The 15638-nt window shown below is 40.2% G+C and overlaps 3 protein-coding genes across 3 annotated transcripts; all 3 read right to left on the bottom strand.

Moving 5' to 3' along the window:
• Positions 1-2018: 2018 nt before the first annotated feature.
• prf1.5 (perforin 1.5) lies at positions 2019-5989 on the bottom strand. Its single transcript, XM_034691977.1, has 5 exons — positions 5596-5989; positions 4982-5257; positions 4517-4788; positions 3443-3584; positions 2019-3312 (listed from the first exon to the last, which is right to left on the bottom strand). The coding sequence occupies exons 2-5, from the start codon at positions 5249-5251 to the stop codon at positions 2425-2427; spliced, it is 1572 nt and encodes a 523-aa protein (XP_034547868.1). The 5' UTR covers positions 5252-5257; positions 5596-5989; the 3' UTR covers positions 2019-2424.
• Positions 5990-6818: 829 nt separating this feature from the next.
• Positions 6819-9904, bottom strand: mpeg1.1 (macrophage expressed 1, tandem duplicate 1). The gene is made up of 2 exons (XM_034691974.1): positions 9408-9904; positions 6819-9169 (listed from the first exon to the last, which is right to left on the bottom strand). The coding sequence occupies exons 1-2, from the start codon at positions 9855-9857 to the stop codon at positions 7502-7504; spliced, it is 2118 nt and encodes a 705-aa protein (XP_034547865.1). The 5' UTR covers positions 9858-9904; the 3' UTR covers positions 6819-7501.
• A 2444-nt stretch (positions 9905-12348) lies between these two features.
• LOC117818863 (protamine-like protein) lies at positions 12349-13423 on the bottom strand. Its single transcript, XM_034691976.1, has one exon. It carries the CDS (start codon positions 13155-13157, stop codon positions 12585-12587), a length of 573 nt encoding a protein of 190 aa, XP_034547867.1. The 5' UTR covers positions 13158-13423; the 3' UTR covers positions 12349-12584.
• Positions 13424-15638: the final 2215 nt, after the last annotated feature.

Below are 15638 nucleotides of genomic sequence, written 5' to 3'. Positions count from 1 at the left end.
GGGCAAGGTAAATTTAACTGTTTTGTAATTTTGAATGCAATTTCAGTCCCAAAGAAAAGTATCACACTTTTTAGGAAAGTCTGTGACTAAACCATCAAATCTGATAAAGGTTATTTAAATGCTGAGCCACAGCAAAAGAGAAATGGATAGGAATCATAAAAGAAACATATGGTAGCCCTAATTTCTAGGGAAAGACAACTCATTTTGATACAGCAGCTCCTCAACATATAAATTAACAGTATGTATGTTTCTGGAGTAAACCAGACCCCTATAGTGAGTACCAAAAATACCAAAACTTGACGTCTAGTTATTTTTTGGACTTTCATCTGAAATGCAATGCACAACATGTAAAACACGGTGGAGCTGCTGTATTTTTGTTGTTAAAATATTAAGTTTTAACCAAGTACTGTATGGTTTTGAAACTTTTCTAGCTTGTTAAAAAGGACATACAGTTAAAAAAAAAATAGGCTAGAAACGCCTATGGCGATCAGCAATTTGGAAAGGCCTTACCTAAAACTGATAACATCCAAAGTTAGTAGAATTTCTCAAGTATGTTAAAGGCCCTGTGAGGAGTTTTGAACTGGCTGAGAAATAGACTGAAAATGATACCGATGTCTCTTTATGAACTTCAATAGCAAACAAGACAATTAGCAGCAACACTGACACCTCCTCTGTTGTAATTTTTAATGCCTGAAACCGCCCTGAGGGGGTAGGTGTCAGACCAGATGATGGACATCTCGTTTCAGAAACAGCCTTTATTTGACTGTTTTCATGGAAAATAATCACATTGGCCACGGTTACATGATGTTTTTTAATCCAGAATTAATTGTTCAGAATTAAATAATTTGGAATTAAAGTATTCTCCTACGTGTTTACATGGAAACAGTAATTCCAAATTGAGGTTTACATGGAAAACACGTTTAACCGCCTTTATTCAATCCTGCTTAAAGTCTGGGAGTTGGGAAATGTTCTGATTGAACAGGGGCGGGCGTGACGTATTTACGTCTACTGGAAGAAAACAGACTCAAGTTCCTGCTTCTTTTATTTTTGGTTACAACATGGAAGACCACGCAATAAGTACAATTTTTCGCTTTAATTTTGATTATAGTTTTGAATAAGCAGCTCGACACAAACATACTGCTTCACTTTCGTCAGCTGAGGAGGAGAAGAGAGATAGACGACCGGAGAAGGGAGGCGGAAGACCATACTTTCGCCAATCAAAGCCAGTTAGTGCAACAGCTGCTCTACCTCATCCTGAAATATGTGCCCACCAGCACAGAGTATGTGTGTCATCGCGACAGGACAAGGGAACTAGCATGCGCAGAACGACCGGAATTAATTTAAAGTGAATGAACGTATACATGATCGAGGAATTATTCAATTTGGATTTAAAATCAGAATAAACCACCTACTTACTTCGGATTTAAGTTTAATTCGGAATGGTCATTATGATTCGGAATGAGGTATTTACATAGTCATTTTTAATATTTTTAAAGAGGATTTAATTTTTATTCTGAATTTAAGAAGAATTAAAAGTCTCATGTAAACGTAGCCATTGCCTGATAAAGTTCACTGTCAAAAGACAACAGGGGTATACTACGAAGCGAGTTCAGCATATCCTAGATATCTTCACTGAACCGGACAAGGAGATCGGGCTAAACTGTCACACGAAGCCGGTTATCAACATGTTGAGTCAATCCAGAATTTAGGTTAGGAGTTCTGCATGAGTAAACCATGGTTATATACCCTGGTAAGGAGTGAACCACCTTCTTAGTACTGAAAATCCAGAGTTAACCCTGAAGTTACCTCGATAACTGCAAATCCAGCTCCATAGTATACCCCTCAGGATGAGGTTTTTGTTGAAAACACTACTTTTGCATGTTTAGGACAAGAGATACGAGACATCACTTTGTCCACAAGGGGGCGCCAGAATCGATACAAAACAAAAGTTCCTCACAGCAGCTATAATTACAATAATTAAATAATGTAAAATTTAGAGAATGAAAAATAAAACGTCAATCTGTGTCAGTTAGTATTTATTAAAAAGTGTTATTGCAAGTTGATAGAAATGGAGTGCATTATTGATATGCATCAGAAACAGCTTAAGTTGACAGTCCACAACAAATCTAATCCCTTTAATTATATACAAGGTATGTACAAGGACCTTGCCTTTGATGAGCTCGTACTAGAACATTAAAGACAACTACATTTTTCTTCTCTAAAGATCAATCCTGATATATTTTGGTAAGTTTACATTGAAAGAAGTGTAAGAAACAAAGGGTTTGGCATCCAAAATGCTGACAAATGTTTCATTAAGGTGCAAAAAAAATGATTGTTGGCAAACATGCTTTAAAAATCTGATAATTTCGACACTACATGTGTGTATCTAGAAAACAATTCTACAGTCACTTAATTTCTTATAATCTACTCTGCATTAGGGGAGTATCGTCCACACCGAAAGCCTGTCAAATGAGTATCACATTTGACGACATAGCTGAAATAGAGGACTCCTTTTTTCAGCTGACAGCTCAGCGATCGACTTCCTCGTTCAGGGAAGACGACACATCTACCTGCTACGTCATTATAAATCACATCTCTATCCCAGACTTCAAACCTCAACTCCTGACCCAATTCCACCGACCCAAAGTCATAGGTCGCATTCCACACAGGGTCGTTGTCATCCATCACCGTCTCCGTCTCCTCATACATGCCACTGTAGAAGATCTTCACATAGGCGTCGGTCTTTGTGAAGGTGTCCGCCCTCAGACCTGCAGCTCTGTGGATCTCCAGTTTGAGAGTTCCTCTGCCAGCTCTCAAAGGACAGCAGTTATGGTCCAGGTTCGGAGTCGGGGAGCAGTTCTTCAAACCAACCTGGTCCTCCTTCAGCTGGTTGTCCTTGATATACTGAGAGATAGTGCTTCTCAGATTGGCGCTGATCTGTGAGTCCTCAACCAGATGATGCAGAGGGAAGATGGCGTAGGAAACCACATCAGGGTTGTCATGCAGACTGTTCATCCAGCTGTGGTACGCTTCAGATGGGTCCTGTTGGTAGAGGATGTCTGGGAAGTACCTCTCCCCTCCGATGACTTCGATCTTGTGAGTCATGAAGCCTTGGTAGAAGCCCATGCTCATGTTACCCTTCAGGAGGTCGTCACATTTGTTGGAAAAGGATGCATTGCCAGGGACGAAGCCAAGAGCCATTCGAAGTTCAAGGTTCAGGCAGGTTTTGACCTCTCTTTCAGAGAAGCCCTTCAGTGTGGCAAGGCAGGTCCTGAAAGCAGTGATTCGCCTCACCTTACCCCCCAGCTGGACCTATAAGAGAACATGTTAAGTTAACTCTAGAACATACATTCTGGCCTGTCCTCAACCAGGCTCAGACACTCAAAGTAGACATTCTGCAGCATTGTATCACAGAGTGTATCAGCAGCATCCATGACCTGACCTGATGTATGTAGTGAGTTCCATATGTGTCTATAAGCCGTCTATATAGGGCTCTTTCCTGGCTTGTGTTCATACTCTGTGGGAGTCTCCTCAGATGTTTGGTGAACTCTGTACTCAGCTGGGGATGATCTGCTAGCCTGTAGCTGAAACAAAGAAACAGCATGTTGAGTTTAACAATAATAGCATGAGAACAAATTATTGAGACTTATGTGACAACAGTTAATTTCACCCTATGGTTATGCCTATGGTTGCAAGTAATGCTTCCTTTTGTGAAGCTTTTTCTCACACTGACATGAAATCTTTTCTTACTTTAACTCATTCTTCAAGACTATGTTCTTCATGATGTAAGAAACATATAAAAGACAGCATCCTGTTTATCTTTTTCAAGCTTTCACCAATATGTGCAAAATATATATTTAACCTTCTTTAATTTCACAATACGGAAAAGGAATAGGGCCACTGGAAAAAAAAAACAAAAATTAAGGTCAAATTGTTTTATTATTATTATTCTGAGAAAAAAGTCAGAATTCTGAGATTAAAGTAAGAATTCTGACTCTGACTTTAATCTCAGAATTCTGACTTTAATCTATTTTGACTTTAATCTCAGAATTCTGACTTTAATCTATTCTGACTTTAATCTCAGAATTCTGACTTTAATCTCAGAATTCTGACTTTAATCTCAGAATTCTGACTTTAATCTATTCTGACTTTTTTCTCAGAATTCTGACTTTTTTCTCAGAATTCTGACTTAAATCTCAGAATTATGACTTTTCTCAGAATTATGACTTTATCTCAGAATTTTGACTTTAATCTCAGAATTTTGACTTTTCTCAGAATTCTGACTTTAACCTCAGAATTCTGCCTTTTTCTCAGAATAATAATTTAAAAAAAAATGTTTTACCTTTTTTTTTTTTTCTGTGGCCCTTATCCTCTTCCCTATTACGATGACTCAATAAAGAAAAGTATAATTTTGAGTGAACTGAATTGTAGTCCTGTTTTGTAATGAGTCAGTATCTAAATAAGCCCATATACATGACCTCAATCTGCAGGATCTATAGCCTTTGCTCTTCTCTACCTGTAGTAGGTGCAGCTGATTTCATGGATAGCAAATGTGGCCTTGTCCACGCTGTGCTGTGACCGAGCAAACTTTGCCAAATCTGAGCGGCTCCCTCCTATCATAGCCTTCCCGATATTATCCAGGTTCAAACCCAGATCCCAGTTGTTGCTGACTAGTGAGTTGGAGCTGCGCAGCAGTGAGTCTACAGAGTGGTGGAGGGCGCTTGAAAGCTGCTTGCTACAGCGGCTGAATGGACGCCAGTCAAGCACAGCAGCTGGGAGCCTTTGAATCTGAGGAAGAGGAAGGCAGTGTTTAGAGTGGGATGCAGGTGGCGAGGGGAAATGTTTAATAGAAGTGTATAGCACAGAGTAGGTAAAAGGCAGAGGGAAGCTGATACAAAGTTGATTGTATTGAATGTAGAGAGAAATTCAGACTAAACAGTATGACGCAAAAGTGAGGGAAGAAAGGAAGTTTAGTTTTTACCTGCCCATTTTGGAAGCGGTTGGAACACAGTGTGCAGGTCTGGTTGTCAGTCAGAGGACCTTTGACATTAATGACATACGCTCCTGTCCGACGCATCCGCACCACATCAAATCCCTCCCCTGCCAGGTTATAGCCAGGAACAAAGGGGGCTTTCTCGCACTCTGACCCTGAGCCAATCCGACAACTCTGGACCCTGCAGACCTCCAACATGACCAGTGAGGCCAACATAAACAGGACAAAGCTGCTCCATTGCTTTCCTCCAGCTTGCATTGTTTCCTAAATACAGAACACATGGGGAGTGAGAAAATAGTCAACACTGTCTATATTTTAATATTCACTTATTTGTTTTAATGCTCTCTTTAACAAGAAATTAATGATAAAAGCAGCCCATTGAAGGCTAGTGCATTGTTGGTCTTGCATTGAAAACAAAATTCCTCAATGTAGTCTAAAGGATCGTTTCTGGTAGCCAGTAATCGGACTATCAATGTGTCACAGTAAATGCACACAATTTTATAATCCTCCTGCATTAAATATTGGAGTAATCCTGCCACAGATTTTGTCAACTTTAAAAATGTGAACAACCGACTGATACACAACAGAACATGCACTCTTACCTTGATCTGTATTCTATCTATCGTCCTTCAAATTGTATTTTCGTTCTCCTCCAGGAGTTGCTGAGCTGTAGCTTCCTTTGATGACTAAAATATTAAAATGCTTTAAATTTCAACAGAGAAGAAGTCTTTCTTTCTTTGCTAACCCCATGGATGGGATGACACAGCAGTGCAAACGATGATGTGCAAACTGAATAAAGTCCTGATCCTGCTGAAAATAATATCACAGTTGAGCGAGCTTTGGCTTTACTGGCAGGCTGGGCTGAAAGCCTGCTGGTGCACGCCTTTGTCTGCTGTCAGCCTTATGAAAATGTCCAAGAAGGGAGTTCCCCTGGTTCTGGCTAATGTATTTGTCTCCCTATCCCTCTCTTTCTCTCTCTCCCTCTCTCTCTCTCTCTCTCTCTCTCTCTCTCTCTCTCTCTGTTCCCCAAGGCTATAACAATTTCCTCAGCATGAGTGGGTTTGTTTTCATGTTCATGACCCAGCTTTATGAGTCCCCCACAGCTGTGTTTTGAGTATGGTTGTGTGTGCACGTGCATGTGTGGGGGAGGGAGATTGTTGTACAGTCACGTGATAAAAGATGCACATCAGTGAGAGCACCTTCCGGGAAATGCCTATGTGTATAAGTAAGTGTGTGTATGTCAGGACTGTGTGTTCTTGTCGATATAACGTCTGAGCCGGTCTGTCTGTGTACTGATAACCTCACCAAAACCATGAGGTCAGCTTTGCCATTGTCTATTTATGGAAGTGGTTGGAATGTTGGTGGTTTTCTGTTTGGACAGGGAGGATAAAACTACCTCTTTACACTCTGGGCAAGAGGTTTGATTCAACACGGGACAGAGAAAGACTTGTTTTTAACCCAGATTTACCATTTTATTCAGGAGCCAGTGTGTGCTTAGCAGCCATTTTTATAGACTTATTTATTCTCACCAGTCAGGTCACTTGAGCTGCAACTTCTGCATTTGGATCCAGCCTCAACAGCACCATATAGATGCTCTCATCAAAAGATAAAACTAAATGTGTATAGATGGGCCGTAGCTTAAAGATCCAAATTGATTTGTGAGCTTGTTGGGTTGTTGAAACTTATAAAAATCACACAGACTTGTAACCTTAAGTCACCGCTGAGCGTGGTATCATAGAAAATGTTAGACAATGCTTAAGTTATATATTTAACAAAGACATTTAATGAAAGAATACAATGTGAACAAAACACGCAACTTCTGATATTGTTTTACATGACTTTAATACGAAGTGCTGTGCAGATGAGTTATGCTGACATACATAACACAAAAAATGACAAAAGATTATAAACTAATGATTTTTTTAATCACAAAATATGCTTCAAACATTTTCTCTTGATTATCTGTTTTAAAAAAGTACCATAAACATGTTTTTTAATCCTGAGATTTGAGCATAGCACTGAAGAGAACACAGTTTATTACATGACATTGGGCATCCTGGCCTCATGAGGGCAGTATTGTCTCACTGTTGACGTGGTAATGTCTTCTCTTTTGTACTTACAAACAGCAGATTGCAGTTCATGAGACCAAACGGTATTGTACAATTTCTACTGTAATGCATTATTCAAATATTACTTATACCAGACAAAGGCTTAAAGTGCATATCATGCGCTGAGAAAATTTCTTCCATTAACTGTGTCAGTAAAACTTTTACATTAACCATCATAAGCAGTTTTTGAATGTAAATAATTGGTAGGGTAGGTCTCACAAACATTAGAAGAAAAAATCTTAATGTAAAGTTGAATAGATTTAAAGTCGGAGCGCTCTATGGGAACATAACTATGACAATCATTCCAAAGTTATGATCAACAAAGAAATCAAAGCTTCTCATAAACTTCCCTAACCCTGTCCCTCATCCTAACCCAAACCTCTCAGCTCGGACTTTTTGCTCAGGCCTCGTCTTGCTGTGTCACTCTCTCTTCCTCGTTGTGTTCAGCCTCTCCTCCAATCGCCACATAGCCTCTAGCTGACCCAGACAGCCGCCTCCTTCTCTTCAACAGGACCACCGCTACTATCCCCAACACCATCATACCAATCACCCCAAAGGCTACCCCGGCCTTCTCTCCACTGGACATCTGATACAGTTCTGGGTTAAGTGTCTGCATGATTTCCTGGAGTTCCTCTGGTTTGGCCAGTTTCCACGCCTTGGTCTTCCCTTCTCTGACCCAGTTCTTATCTCCTTCAGTCATCACCATCACTGTGTTTGTAGCTTGCATGTTGACAAGAGAAGGGTTACTGAAAGGAGGCAGTCGAATGGGAAGCAGCTGTCCGCCTGTGAACAGCCCTGACTGGACACAGTAAAGGATTTCACAGCCGTCACTCACTGAGGCAAGGTGCTGGCTGAACTTGGGGGGGCAGTGACGTTTGGAACCTGACAGTGGGTTGCCTGACTCACAGCTGAAGAGGCCCCCAAATGGTACAGAGAACCTGGTGCCAGCCTCATAGTCCTTACTCAGACAGATTACTTGTCCATCAGAGAGGAACTTAACTGGAATGAAGTTTTGCGGGCAGCTTTTGGCATTGGTTAGAGGGTTCAGTTGAGAAGGGCTGTAAATCCCACCAAACAGATACCCTGAGTTGTCCGGGGCCTTTCCGTTTACAGAGCACCAGTTGGTATTGATGCGGGCAGAACGGACATGATACATGTCCTGACATACTTGACGATGGCAATGAAAAAGACCCCAACACCGATACCTTTGGCTGAAGCATTCGTATGAAGTGTAACCCTGTTGTCTCACTTCTGATCTCAGTAATGTTGGGGTGTAAGGAGACCGGCAGGAGAAACCGCCTGTGTCAAGGTTTTTCTGGGCCAGGACTTCACATAGCGGACCTGCATCTGAGCTCATCTGGACACACTCTTGGTAGACACCACCAAAACTGAGGTTTGTAGCGGGGCCCTCACAGGATGAATCATCAATGTTGGCTTGGAAGTTGAAGTTCTTGGAGTTAATGTCGACACATCCGGGCCTGGTGTTGACCTGGTAGTATCGCTCGATGGCCTGACTCAGTGTAAATGCCACTTTGTGAATGGTAGGATGTGGCAGATCAGGGAGGGTGTTGGTGCTGATAAAGTAGTGAAGGGGAAATCCAGACCGATCAATTGCAACCAGGTTGTTCCGGGTACTTTCCTGCCACTTCTGCAGAGTGATGCCAGGATAAAAAGGCGTTCCGCCACCTTGGCTTTGGATAAGTGAGTACTGAATATTGGACTGATATGTCTTAAGGGATGAGCTCGTTTGGGTGCTTTGACTGCTTATGTCAAACTTGAGTTTGTCAAAGAAGTTTAACCCTGCCTGGGCTTTGATGGTAGAACTGTCTGACGAACTGTCCGACACATAGGAAGAGCGGAGGTAGTCTTCCTGAAGCAAGATAGCCCCTGCATCGACACTGGTGATGACGTGGGTTCCATAGTCGAGCACCATCCTCTCTGAGAGATAGTCTGCATTTCTTGTTTGATTGTTCTCAATGGCATCAGCTATGTCTTTGGCTTGTTGAGCAAAGCGGGTGTCCAGATTAAAATCTGGATAAGCCTTTACTGTGTAGATCAAGTTGCGAACCTTTGAGGAAAAAGATTACATAACATTATTAAAATGTTCTTTTTTAAACACCTTGTTTCAGCTTTTTGAAGTCCCATAATATGTCTTTAATTTCTTATTAAGGTGATATATAATCTATCCAGGAACTGCAGCTAAAAAATAGACTTCTTCCTTATTGTGGAACATTTAAACCAGTAATTTGAATCCACACTGTTTCTTTTAAATAGCCCCGTAAGAAAATGTTATCAACAAAACTTACTTGTACTCTGGCTGTAGTTGAAGAGTCTTTGACCTGATGAGTTTTCATCCTTTGGTTCTCTTTAGAAAATTTGGCATTTAGCAACTTGAGAAAGGAAACATCAGCATTAATGGAGTTGGATGTAGAGCTCTTTTGCTCCAGCCAGGAGCTGATTATCTCAGAGTTTGTCTCCAGGCCTGTCTCCTTGTGGGGGATGACAAACACTTCGTCTGGGATGAGGTACATTCCATCCTCAGTGGTCTGGCACTGGAAGTAGCTTAGGTTCATGACTCGACCCATATCCATGTTCCGGAGGTTGTCCCAGCCCCCACCTGGCAGCACCTCCAGTGCGGTGATGGAGTTATTAGTGGTGGCTCGACATTGTCTGAGCCAGTTGGTGGGGCGGCTGGCCGGGGCTGATGAGCAGACATGAAGGAGGGAGAGAGCCAGGAGAGTCACTGCTGTCTTCATGATGTCTGCATCAGAAAGGGCTCAGGCAACTACATAAAGGTTCAAAATCAAGCTCCTCCTCCTCTTATGAAGTTCATCATATGACAAACTGGAACGTCTTGTTTGAGAAATGATGGGTGAGGAAGTGGTTTTACTTTCATATACAAGTATGCACTTGTACTTACCCCTAAAATAACATGCTGCACAATACTTGTCGATATAAGATAACCTAGTTAATACTGTCTGCAGTTTTAGACTGAATACTTTCTTTGAGTAAGGTTATTTGTATTATTTTATACTAAAAACTAACTTCACAGTATTATTTAAAAGCAATGCTGTTATCACATTTATAATAGGGGAAGTTTTGTTGGGTACCACAAATCTGTGTTAGATACACCTCAATTACTGTGATTCACATTATTTAACTGTTCAAGGGACTTAAAGCTCTGATTTCTCAGTCAGTGGCATTCCCAGGTGTTACACTCAGCAGAGTTGTACCATAAGAGTTTTGTTGTGCATCACCTTGAGTATTTTTCAGTTCAGATTTACATCTTCTTTGCAACAAAAAAGCAGGCTGCTACAATTTGAAAGCAAACTGAAAAAAAAAGAAAACAAAGAAAGAGAGGGGAGGCACACGCGTGAGAGTTTCATAGAAAATGAAACTTAAACTGTAATAGAAACTTAAAATGCCAATCTGCTATGGTTGATACATGATACTCAAAATCATTCTAGTCAAATTTCAGACACTTGGATCAACAGCAATGTAAAAAATGTTCTCATGAAGTATATACTTCAAATATGAAGGTAAAAAAATGTACTGACTTCCTCCTACTAAAGGGGAACCGAAAGCAGATATGAAAACCAGAGATACCTTAAAAAATAGAGAAGTGTATCTGTTTTCACATACGGTCACATGAGTGTACGTCAGTGGAAATGTCATGAGTATTTCTGACTGAATCACTCACCAAATTCAAGCCTCAACAAGCCTAATCTTGAATATGTACCAGACTAACAGAAGATGTAAAAGTAAACCAGATGAATACACTGAGCTGACTGTCCCTACTTTTCAAAGCTCAAAAACATGTAAAGCATTGCAGCAGCATTGTAGGTGATAATATTAAAAAGAAATAATTGTACAGTATAGAGTAACTAGTAGACATACACAAATTCATTTAATCATAGCTACAGTATTATTAACTAGTATTTTTTTCACATTGGTGAAAAGAGAACACCTGAATTAATAAGTGGTCTAAATATACATTCAAAATACATCAAATATGTCTATAATAAAAAGTGACCTGAGGTGAATCCCTCCCAGTAAACAGTCCTTCCTGACTGCAGCCCTCTCTCTCTTTCCAGCCAAGTAACTGTTGTAACTGAATATGGCCTGCAGATGGCAACACAGGAGCATATACTGTATCTGATGAACTCCAAAGCTGAGTGACTCCTCACTCTGTACAAACTGCCTCCTTCAGACGAGTAATAGTAGTGCACGCAACAGCTTCACAGGAAATACATATGTGTCTGAATACAGACTTCACATCACATCACGCCTGTTCTCCTCTGCCTTTTTTTTTTCAATTCAAATCCACTCTATTCCATCAACTGTCCATAACTACCTCTAAAGTAAATGGTAACCCTATGCTCACCGGGTTGACTTGAAACCATGGTCAGGTCTAATTTTCTGCTGGAGTTAAAAACACTAACGAACACCGCGTCACGCCTCTCAAGTCTCACTGGTGTCACTATTAGCCACGTTTTTGCAGGCAGCTGGCAAGTGTCACAAGCTGACCAGCCAGATCCAACCCAGCCTACTCTGCTTCATTTGCTACTTTACGAAGTCACAAACAAACAAACAAAATATTGGCAAAGGCTAATACATGGTTACACCCTTGCTACTTTTTCAGAAAATCTCACTAGAATCTGTCGGTCCTTGACAAAACGTGTATGCCTGCATAAGGTAGACGTGCAGCCCCTTATTCACTAAAGAAAGAGGCATAAACAGATTTTTTTTTCAGACTAGTTTGTGGACGCAGTAGCTATTTTTGACACCTCACACAGTGCAGCACACCTTGGGCCTTACAGTGCATAAACGCGCTGCTCCAAAACGCCCCTGTGCGCTCTCATAGGTCACTGTGTATCAAGCAAAACAAAGTTGTGTCCCAACACAACCTGTTGTTCACTGTAGCATTCCTCGCATCGTGTAGGCTAAAAATTGAACCATCATTTTAGAATGTTTTAACAAAAACTAGGATGTTGAATTCTAAAAATACGAGATTCTTCTCCTGGTTTAACCTGAGAATGCATTCATTATGCGCTACAAAACTGGGCTATATTTAGAACTAATGTAATAATTTATACAATAACAAACCAAGTGAGATATTATGTATGAATGACAACCCTAAAGTCAGCGTCATCCAGAAAGTTCCCCTGAGAGTAAAAATTTTAGGGGCCATGGATTTCGTCAGAGTTGCTTTCAAAGCTAAATTAAAATCATACGTCACACTTTTTAAATGAGAATAGCTTTATTATTTCAGACAATAGCAGTTCAAGTCTTTACATACCACAACAGGTGGTTGCAGAGAGTGGAGCTTTTTCAACAGCAGGTTCAGTATTTTCTAGAAAAACTGTAAAATAGCCAAAGCATACTTGAGTTTTTGGAAAGACTGCAAAGGATTAGTCCACACATGATCTGAATGCCTCCAGAAATGCGTTTGGTCAGCACTCAGTGTTCATTAAGGAGAGTTCTCACTTCTTGGCAGCAGCTGCACGGGTCCTCAGGGTCTTTTTAGGACTCTTTTTGAGAACCTTCTTAGGACTTTTCTTCTTTGGACTTTTCTTTTTAGGACTCTTTGGCTTCTTGGTCTTTTTGGCAGCAGTGGTTGTCTTGGCTTTCTTGGGACTCTTTGCCTTCCTCTTTTTTTTAGGTGACTTCTTGACTGGTGATGCACTTCCAGCTGCTTTCTTCACACCAGCCTTCTTGACCTTTTTGGCCTTTGTCTTCTTCTTCACAATCTTCTTCCGAGGTTTGGGGGGCTTCTTGTTCAGCTTGAAGGATCCTTTGGTTTGGACCAGGGTTTTCTTAGTCAACAAGCGTTTGATGGCAGCAAGGATTCTGGCATTGTTCTTCACCGCATTATATCCTCCAGCCTTTAGAGCTTTCTTCAGGGCTGGCAGAGAGATACCCCCACGCTCTGAGGATGCGGCAACAGCCTTCAGGATCAGGGCTGACACTGAGGGACCTGATGACTTCCTCTTGGCTTTCTTTGGAGATTTTGCCACTGGGGGCCCAGTAGGCACAGCAGTTGCAGCAGAGGACATTGTTTTAGTGCCAATGTCAGGATCAGGAGAATGAGGCTCAGAGAGATAAAGAGTATAGTGATATCTCTGTTAGCCCTCTTGACAGCTCGAGCCTATATGAAGCCCTGATGAGAGCCGTGTAGGGTGAGCCTCTCCACCAGTGCGTCTCTTCACTCCCTCTCACGCTTGATAAAGTTTGTGTTTTCTTCACTCTGATTATTCTGAAAAAATCATGCCTAAAATATTGAAAGTTCACACAAAAAACACATCACACAAATCAGCACATTCTGAGCTATCTAAATCTATATTTTAATTCAGGAAATTAAACAAAACCTACAAATATGTGTGAGATCAGTGCAAACTGGGAGCTGTTGAGTGAAATATGAGGTGTGTATTTTGAACATTATAACAAATTTACACTCTCTTAAACAATCAGTTATAGACTCATATGATTAAATATGCGTTATAGGTAAAGTGGCTGGTGTACTGGCTCCAAAACTTGGTTTAATTTCAGCTGTTTTAGCAAATAAAATCCATTTAAAGATGATCAAAGAAACACAGTCCAATTGCAGACCCATCATAGTCACCTAAACAGATATATAAATCCCTGATATGCAGATGAGCTTATTATAAAGCAAAGTCCCTCAAAAAATAAAAGTTTAATAACACAAATGCATTTTAAAGTTATCATATGTTATATGATGATATTTTTTGTGTGGGTCCCATTATGTCTTCTCTCTGTGGAGGGAGTTGGAGCTCAGCCAGTATTAGTTATCAGCCTGTAAGGAGAGGCGCCCAGTGAAACGAATTGAAGTCAGATTAAATTCCCATTTCTTTTCAACTTTTCAACTCCTTCTGAAGTCATTAGTGTGACATTCATACAATGAATAATCATTTAAGAAAAATGTATTGCTGCAAAAGTATTTGGTTTCAATCCACTTTAATCCTGCATGCCCACAAAAAAACTGATATAAAGCATTGGCATCATACTGCACTGAACAGAACATCTTTCTTTTTTTTACTTCTCTAACCTAATATGAAACATACAAACATTATTGATGAGATCAGATCTGTTACATCAGCACAGAGAAACATTAGTACCTTTAAAGTTGTTGTTTTTATTCTCAGAATTCACGGATTGTGCCTTTAAAGAACTTTGAATTGTATACTAAGCTGGAAAAGGGCTTTTCATCTTTTTAAATTTGACCCTACATCTAGATCACTCTGGTGTTGTTTACTATAAACATGAGATGATGTGAAGACACAAAAGTATAGTGTGAGGGTTTTTCTAGTCTTCAAGCATACGGGATATGCATCAAAAACTGCTTTTTAAAATTGACCAAGTATATAGAGTTCATAAGACCCTCTTTCATGCTTTCTTCCTCTTGAAATATTTTTACCATGAGAAAATTCTGGTGTGTGTGAAACAGAGAGAGAGAGAGGGAGAGAAGGTTGGCCTTCACTGCCCTCTGTTGTGAACTGATAGCACCTCCCGCTATTACTCAACACATGCACACACAGTACACATTAAAACAGTGAGAGTATAATTTGTTTCAATAGAGATGCAGATAACCTTTCAGTGACCTCTTTCTTAAACCTTCATTCTAAAGGTTTAAAATCATAGAAATGTGTGTGTTTGACACCAGTTTCAAAGGTGTCTGTGATGTTTCTATGGGGAGTGTTGGTTCCTTTAAATGCACCCAAACAGTGGGCTTCAGAGAATGAGTCAGTCTTTTCTTTTCAGGTAAAGCTTGAACACGGACCAGGTGTAGGAGACCTCTCCCCATAGACATATTCCTTTTATCTTCTATAGCACAATTTGGATTTCAGTACCTTGGCTGTCATGTTGTCCTCATTATTCAACCAGAATATTGACTTCCTGCGCCAAATGAGCAGAGACGTTTATGGATTCTTGTTGGTTATTCTTCTCCTTAATATTTCTGCAAGGACTTTTATTTAAATGACATTTAAAGCTCCTGTGATGGGTTTTTACCCAAACTGTAATAAATACTGATGCTTCTTAGTGACCTACAATACAAAACAAGACCAACAGCATAAAGATTACAACTGCTTGAACAGGCTTTGTTTACATTTTCTACTGCAAAGATTAACAATGAGTGAAACACTTGACTTAAAGATGCCATGTGAAGGAATAGGTGGCATCTAGCCAAACAGACTTAGTCAAAATGGAATATATTTGTAAGTATTTTTAAATGAGCTTTTATTAACTGACTATAAAAATAATTTTATATGTAATCCTTTTGCCTTTTATATCAGCATAGGAGTGAGGTCTCCATCTTCATCGCCATGTTTCTACAGTAGCTCAGAACGGACAAACTAGTAACATACGGGTTTAGTGAGTGGCGTGCAAAATGCACTGGAAGAGAGTGGTTGTTGTTAACAAACGAATTTGCATTGAGAGACGTTTTTGAGGGTAAGTACTTGACAAACAGAGGATAATACTTATCATTCATCACAGGAGCTTCTTATCTTCGAAGGCTA

Source organism: Notolabrus celidotus, chromosome 9, assembly GCF_009762535.1.
Source record: "Notolabrus celidotus isolate fNotCel1 chromosome 9, fNotCel1.pri, whole genome shotgun sequence".
Lineage (NCBI taxonomy): Eukaryota > Metazoa > Chordata > Actinopteri > Labriformes > Labridae > Notolabrus > Notolabrus celidotus.
This window is presented reverse-complemented; position numbering and strand designations above follow the sequence as displayed.